The sequence below is a fragment of the Mandrillus leucophaeus genome, unplaced genomic scaffold, assembly GCF_000951045.1.
Source record: "Mandrillus leucophaeus isolate KB7577 unplaced genomic scaffold, Mleu.le_1.0 Scaffold41, whole genome shotgun sequence".
Lineage (NCBI taxonomy): Eukaryota > Metazoa > Chordata > Mammalia > Primates > Cercopithecidae > Mandrillus > Mandrillus leucophaeus.
The window spans coordinates 5,629,495-5,637,062 of record NW_012104365.1 but is presented as its reverse complement, the minus strand read 5'-3'; the positions used below and the strand labels follow the sequence as shown (position 1 = coordinate 5,637,062).

Below are 7,568 nucleotides of genomic sequence, written 5' to 3'. Positions count from 1 at the left end.
CCGCAGACCCAGCCCGGGACAGTGCAGCCCGCCCGGGACCGGCGTGCTCCACAGCAAGCCCCAGCCCTGTGGTCTGTGCACCCCCTGGGAGCGCAGGATTTTGGGGTCTCAGCTCCTGTCCTTTTTGGACGGCCGACTCGGATGTTTTCTCAGAGGGGTCCCCGGGGAGTGCCGGGTTCTCATACTCAAGTCTGCCTCCAGTCTGTTGCTTTTAAACTTCCTCTTCTTGTTGCATCTCAGCTGCAGTGGGGACCCGGGGACCCATCTCTTCCTGACACCCTGAGCTCTGGTGAGCACTGCACCCTCCTCTCCCTGAGGCCCCTCCCCAGGTGCAGATGTCGGGACCTCTTTTCCTGGGGCCAGTGGTCACTTAACAGAAAAGGAGGTTCTGTGTCCTTAGAAGAGTCAGGAGCCTGAGGCCCTGGGGTGCACAGGACCCCCGGCTGGGGCAAAGGGGTGCGACCTCCTGGGGGCGGCACTGTGCCAAGGGCTCTGCCCCCTCCAGGGCTCCACAAGCAGCCACCTTGGCTCCTTCTAGGCGGGGCCTGAGACCCTTCAGGAGGGAGGGTCTGGCTGTGTCCGGGTCAGTGAGCCCTGACTCCCTGACAGGAGACAGCTGCTGCCAAGGCCTCAGCCTCAGGGTGGGCAGAGTCCCAGCTCCTTGCTTGGTGGAGGGGCCATGCTTCTCAGCTGGGCGTGGAGCAGATGTCCCCCAGCCTCAGTCTCAGTCTCACCTGCTCCTTCTGTCGCAGGCTTCGAACCGTGGCCAACAGTCCTAGTGGACCACGTGGACCCGTGAGCTCAGGAGCCTCGGACGCTGTCCCGGAGAGCCAAGCTGGTGTTCGAGGTGGCGCCTCCAGGGTCCAGCCTGCTGCCCAACAGCCCCGCGGCCACCAGGGGGCCGTCCCTGGCCCGGCTGTGTGCCCTGGTGGACCTGTGTCTGGGCTGCTCCCGCTGCACCCAGCGGCTCAATGAAAGCACCTACGTCCTCCGCAGGGTGGAGCATGACTGCTCCCACGAGATCCTGCTGGCCCGCTTCAAGCAGGCCACCAAAAGCAAGGTCTGGCGCATGGTGGGCTGCCGGCCCACCTTCCCAAGGCCCTTGTGCTACCAAGTCTGTCGCTACTATAGCCCTGGGCTCGGCTGCCGGCGCCACCGAAACCGGTGCACCTTTGCCCGCAGTCGCGAGGAAGCCCTGGTCTGGACCTTTGAGCGTCAGCACAACCTCCAGCGCCTGTGGCTGAAGGCGGAGGTGCAGGGCGGTGGGGCCCAGGGAGGGGCAGGCCGGGCGGCTGATGCCATCCTCACAGAGTTTGGCGGCCGCTTCGAGCTGCTCTGCTCCCTCTGCTTCAGGCGCTGCCCCCCACGTGTCTGTCGCGTGGACCCCCAGGGGCAGTGCCCTGAGCACGGAGCCTGCCCCTCCCTCCTGGCCCATGTGAGCGCTGAGGGCCGCCGCAAGCAACAGTTTGTGACGGTGAGGCCACAGCCCCGGGCTGGCCAGCCTCCCGCCTACTGCAGGTTTGTGGGGCGCGGGCAGCCATGCTGGCGTGGGGAGTCCCGCTGCCAATTCGCACACAGCGCCGTGGAGATGGCTGTGTGGGAGGCCGAGCAGCTGGGTGGTCTCCAGCGGGGGGACCTGCTCACACCCCCTGCCCCTGATGGCGACGGGCGCACGGTCCCCCTCGGCCAGCCCCCTGGGGCCCAGCTGTACTGCCCAGCCTGCTTGGTCACCTGCCACTCTCAGGAGGCCTTCGAGAACCACTGCGCATCCTCGGAACACGCACAGATGGTGGCCTTCGACCAGGCCGTGCCCTGGGAGCACCGTTCCCCACCCCCGGGACTCTCCAAGTTCGAGCTCTGCCCAAAGTAAGGATGCCCGGGGCAGGAGCTTGGGGTGGGGCATGAGCCCACTGTAGGCGAGCCAGAGGCTCCCAGGTTCAGTGGACGGTGGCCTCCCTGCCACCTGCTGGGGGCTGAAGCCACGGTGGCCTCTGAGGACCTGGATAAGGGAGGCTCATGTTTGGGAACTGCTTGAGCCAGGCCTTGTCCCGGGAGCACAGGAGTGGGTGGGACGAATAAAGCCCCTGCTCCCTGCAGAGGCCAGCATTGGGCTGAGGGGGTCCCGGCCTTTGAACTCAGCACGGTGGCTGTGCCTCCGTGTAGCCCTGCCGACCTCCCTGTCCCCCAGGCCTGACCTCTGTGAGTATGGCGACGCCTGCACCAAGGCGCACTCAGCACAGGAGCTGCAGGAGTGGATCCAGCGCAGGCGGGCTGTGGAGCTGCGGGGGCAGGCGGCCTGGCAGGATGGGCTGGTGCCCTACCAGGAGCGGCTGCTGGCCGAGTACCAGCGCAGCAGCAGTGAGGTCCTTGTGGTAAGTGGGCCCTGGCAGTGGGTGGGGTGGGGTCCAGGCCTCCTGCTGAAGGCTAGACTTCCACACAGCTGACAGAGACCCTTGATGGAGTGCGTGTCACCTGCAACCAGCCCCTGATGTATCAGGCCCAGGAGAGGAAGACCCAGTACAGCTGGACGTTTGCCGTCCACTCTGAGGTGAGCAGAGAGCAGCTTCGACTGGGCGGAGGGAGCCCTGGGGAAGTGGTGACCTCAGCCTGGGCAGACGTCGAGAGTCTAGGTCATGGAGCTAATACCAAGGCACCACCACTTAGCGCCTGCGTGACCTGCGGCAGGTCCCTTAGCCTCTCTGCCTCAGTCTCCTCACCTACAGACAGGGGGCCCGGGAGAGTCCTGCCCTGGTAGGGTTACTCTGTAGAGCAGACGGGTTAAAACAAGGATTTGGCCAGGTGCCGAGGCTCATGCCTGTAATCCCAGTACTTTAAGAGGCCAAGGCAGGTGGATCACTTGAGGTCGGGAGTTTGAGACCAGCCTGGCTAATATGGTGAAACTCCATCTCTACTAAAAATCCAAAAAAAAAAAAAAAAAAGAAAAAAAAATTATCCTGGTATTTGGATTATCTACTACCAAAAAAAAAAAAAAAAAGAAAAAAAAATTATCCTGGTATTTGGATTATCTACTAAAAATCCAAAAAATAAAAATAAAATAAAATAAACCCATCATGGTGGTGGGTTCCTGTAATCCCATCTACTCAGGAGACTGAGGCAGGAGAATCACTTGAACCCGGGAGGCGGAGGTTGTAGTGACTTGAGATCGCGCCTTTGCACTCCAGCCTGGCGACAAGAGCGAAACTCCGTCTCAAAAACAAAAACAAAAACAAAAACAAGGATTCACCAGGGTCTGGCACCTGGAGAGTGGGTGGTGAGGCCTCAAGCTGCCCACATTGCCCCACAGAACATCCACAGGGGCCCCAGGAAGGTTCAGCGACCCCCATTTAGCACAGGAGGAAACTGAGGTTGACAGAGGCCGGGTGACCTGCTTGCGTTCCATCCAGGAAGTGGCAGGGCCGGGACCTGAACCCTGCACTTGGGCTACACTGGCCAGGCTGCATCTCGGGAGGGTTGGGGGGAGTCCTGGGCCCTCCTCACTGTCCGGCCTCCTCTCCAGGAACCCCTGCTACATGTGGCCCTGCTGAAGCAGGAGCCTGGAGCCAACTTCTCCCTGGTGGCTCCCGGCCTCCCGTCGGGCCGGCTCTACGCACGGGGTGAGCGCTTCCGTTTGCCCAGCTCCGCTGCCGACTTCCAGGTCGGAGTGAGTGTGCAGGCCGCCTCCTTTGGCACCTTTGAGCAATGGGTGGTCTTCGACTTTGGCCGCCGGCCGGTGCTGCTGCGGAAGCTGGGGCTGCAGCTGGGCCAGGGGCGTCACCCAGAACCCTGCAGCAGTCTGGCGCTCGGCCACCCTGAGGAGATGGAGCGCTGGCACACTGGCAACCGCCACGTGGTGCCTGCCGTGGAGCGGACGGCCGAGCAGACAGCCCTGATGGCCAAGTACAAGGACCCTGCCCTGGCCCTAGAGTTCAACCGCAGCGGCCTGGCCTCGGGCCCCATCTCACCAACAAACTATCGGCAGAGGATGCACCAGTTTCTCTATGAGGAGGAGACAGCTCAGCAGCAGCTGGTGGCCAAGTGAGCTGGGGGGCAACGGGAGCTGCTGAGGGTAGCAGGAGCAGCTGGGGCAACGGGAGCGGCTGAGGGTAGCGGGAGCAGCTGGGGGAACGGGAGCGGCTGGGGCAACAGGAGTGGATGGGGGCGTGGACTTGGCAGTGGGGCTGGCAGCTGTGGCCCCATGACCTGACCCAGGCCATCCTGCCAGGCTGACCCTGCGGGGCCCGGTGTTCCTGAAGACGGCATTGCAGACGCCAGCGCTGAACATGCTCTTCGCGCCTCCGGGAGCACTGTACGCAGAGGTCCCCGTCCCCCCGTCCCTGATGCCAGACACAGACCAGGGCTTCCTGCTGGGCCGGGCGGTCAGCACAGCCCTGGTGGCCCCCGTCCCCGCACCCAACAATGCAGTGTTCGAGGTGCGGCTGGAGAAGCGGGCCAGCTCGGAGCAGGTGCTGTGGCTGCTGCTTCCCGCCCGCTGCTGCTTGGCCCTGGGGCTGCAGCCTGAGGCCCGCCTGGTCCTGGAGGTGCAGTTCCAGATTGACCCGATGACCTTCCGCCTCTGGCACCAGGCAGTGGACACGCTGCCTGAGGAGCAGCTGGTGGTGCCTGACTTGCCCACCTGCGCCCTGCCCAGACCTTGGTCTGTCCCACCCTTGCGGCGTGGCAACCGCAAGCAGGAGCTGGCCGTGGCGCTCATCGCGGGCTGGGGCCCTGGGGATGGGAAGCGTGTCCCCCCACTGCTCATCTATGGCCCCTTTGGCACCGGCAAGACCTACACGCTGGCCATGGCCTCCCTCGAGGTCATCCGGAGGCCTCAAGCCAAGGTGCTCATCTGCACACACACCAACAGGTAAGCCCGAGCCTGGCCTGCCCCCCCTCACCTGACGCCCGGCCCAAGCCGACACTGGGCAGGCAGTCAGCCCCTAAGCATGCTGCAGTCCTCTGATTCTGCAGGGACCTTCCCTGTAGCCGACCAGCCTTGGACTTTGGCTTTATCAGACCCAGCTCAGGGCACGCAGGGTGGCCAAGTCTGCTGTCAGGTGAGGAGCTGGGTGCCTCTGCCGGGGCCCTGGCCCAAAGAGAGAGTCACGGGGAAGGCTGCAGCATGGTCCACCCAGCAGTTCCTGGAGATGAATCTTGTTTTTGGTTTTTATAGAAACACAGATTTTTGTCCTAACCACAAAGTTCCCCTTTGGTTTATGTGGTTTCCTCGGGTCCCTGCCACCATCAGCTGCCCAGACCGGGGCCTCCCCATCCCTGCACAGTGGGGAGTGGGAGGAAGAGCCTGGGACAGTGGCCATATGTCCCGGGCTGATTTCTGGATTAGGGGTTCTGGGGGCCTGGGAGGCAGGTGTCTGCAGTGTCAGAGGGGCTGCTGGGCTCGCCCAGGTGTTACCCAAAGCCCTCCGTGGCCTCTTGCCCCTCGGACTCCTGAGAGTCCACACCAGCATTTGCTGCTCACCTCTGACAGCCAGACAAGGGCTGTGCTCAGGGGCAGCTCGGCTGGGCACACAGTAGGTGCTTTAGCGGACAGCACTGAGGCCCCCAGCAAGAAGCCCATGAACTCCTCCCCCTCACGCAGCGCTGCCGACATCTACATCCGGGAGTATTTCCACAGCCACGTCAGCAGCGGCCACCCCGAGGCCACTCCTCTCCGTGTGATGTACACGGACCGGCCACTGAGCCACACGGACCCGGTCACGCTGCAATACTGTTGCCTGACTGACGACCACCAGGCTTTCCGCCTGCCCACGTGGGCAGAGCTGGCACGGCACCGGGTGGTGGTCACCACCACCTCCCAGGCCCGCGAGCTCAGGGTGCCGGTCGGCTTCTTCTCCCACATTCTCATCGACGAGGCGGCCCAGATGCTGGAGTGTGAGGCCCTCACCCCGCTGGCCTACGCCTCGCGCAGCACCCGCCTCGTGCTGGCAGGCGACCACATGCAGGTCACGCCCCGGCTCTTCAGTGTTGCCAGGGCCCGGGCGGCCGAGCACACGCTGCTGCACCGCCTCTTCCTGTACTACCAGCAGGAGACGCACGAGGTGGCACGGCAGAGCCGCCTGGTCTTCCATGAGAACTACCGCTGCACGGAAGCCATCGTCAGCTTCGTCTCCCGGCACTTCTACGTGGCCAAGGGCAACCCCATCCACGCCAGGGGCAAGGTTCCGCCCCACCCCCGGCACTACCCACTCATGTTCTGCCACGTGGCGGGCAGCCCAGACCGGGACATATCCATGACGTCCTGGCTGAATCTGGCTGAGATTGCCCAGGCCGTCGAGAAGGTGCAGGAGGCCTACAACACCTGGCCCAGCTGCTGGGGTGTCCGTGAGCAGAGGCACATCTGCGTCGTGTCCCACGGTGCTCAGGTGAGCCTGGCCAGCCCCCGACGGCACCCCTGCTGCGGGAGGGGAGGCTGCCGGCTGACGGATGAGCCCGCTGCCTCAGTGACGCCATCCGTAAGAGGGGCTGCAGTATTTGCCTCCCAGGGCTGATGTGGGGCTCCGCCCCAGAGGTGTCTAGAGCTTGGTGGGGGTGCCGTTTCCTGGTCGGGGGTGGCGGAGTCCTCACTGCGTCTGGCGCTCATCCCCGGCCCTGCTGCGTCTTCAGGTCAGTGCACTGAGGCAGGAGCTGAGGAGGCGGGACCTAGGCCAGGTGTCTGTGGGCAGTTTTGAGATCCTGCCAGGTGGGTGACCAGCGGGGCCGAGTGCTGCCAGCTGCCCCAGGATGCCCCGGGTGGCTCGGCCCACTCCTCAGCCTGGCATCGGTGGGCGTGGGGTTGGTCCCACCGCCCGGCGTGCCCAGCCTGACTGCGTGCCCTCTGCAGGGCGGCAGTTCCGGGTGGTGGTGCTCAGCGCGGTGCACACCTGCCAGAGCCTGCTCAGCCCCGGGGCACCGGCCCCCGAGTTCTTCACCGACGCCCGCGTGCTCAACACCGTCCTGACCCGCGCCCAGTCCCAGCTGGTGGTAGTGGGGGACGCCGTGGCCCTCTGCTCCTTCGGGGCCTGTGGCAAGCTCTGGGAGAGCTTCATCCGCGAGTGCGTGGACCGGCGCAGCGTCTGCCCCGAGGGCCTGTCCATGGAGCAGGTGGAGCAGGGCGTGGCGCAGAGACGGCGCTGGCCTCCCCGAGGCACACGAGCTGGGGCAGCGGGGAACTGGGAGGCTGCCCCGGAGCCAGCAGGGGACCCGGCCGAGGAACCAGCGACTGTGGTGACGGCCACAGTGAAGGCAGAGCCGGGAGATGAGGCTCTGAGCCCAGCCTCCGGTGACATCACGGCAACCCCAGCGCAGACGGAGGCTGCGGCAGCGCCAGCAGGAGACGCAGTGAAGGAGGACGCTCTTATACACATCTAGATGTGTATAAGAGACAGCATCTGCGTCGTGTCCCACGGTGCTCAGGTGAGCCTGGCCAGCCCCCGACGGCACCCCTGCTGCGGGAGGGGAGGCTGCCGGCTGACGGATGAGCCCGCTGCCTCAGTGACGCCATCCGTAAGAGGGGCTGCAGTATTTGCCTCCCAGGGCTGATGTGGGGCTCCGCCCCAGAGGTGTCTAGAGCT

The 7,568-nt window shown here is 64.5% G+C and overlaps 1 protein-coding gene across 1 annotated transcript in view; it reads left to right on the top strand.

Moving 5' to 3' along the window:
• The first annotated feature begins 231 nt into the window (after nt 1-231).
• The window catches only part of HELZ2 (helicase with zinc finger 2, transcriptional coactivator), a 44,554-nt gene continuing 37,217 nt past the window's right edge, over nt 232-7,568 (top strand). The window contains exons 1-9 of the mRNA XM_011992436.1: nt 232-289; nt 753-1,866; nt 2,189-2,372; nt 2,441-2,548; nt 3,518-4,035; nt 4,223-4,864; nt 5,597-6,380; nt 6,622-6,697; nt 6,839-7,347. Of these exons, the coding sequence (XP_011847826.1) occupies nt 1,070-1,866; nt 2,189-2,372; nt 2,441-2,548; nt 3,518-4,035; nt 4,223-4,864; nt 5,597-6,380; nt 6,622-6,697; nt 6,839-7,347 (3,618 nt within the window). The 5' untranslated portion in view covers nt 232-289; nt 753-1,069. The remainder of the gene's footprint in view (nt 290-752; nt 1,867-2,188; nt 2,373-2,440; nt 2,549-3,517; nt 4,036-4,222; nt 4,865-5,596; nt 6,381-6,621; nt 6,698-6,838; nt 7,348-7,568) is intronic.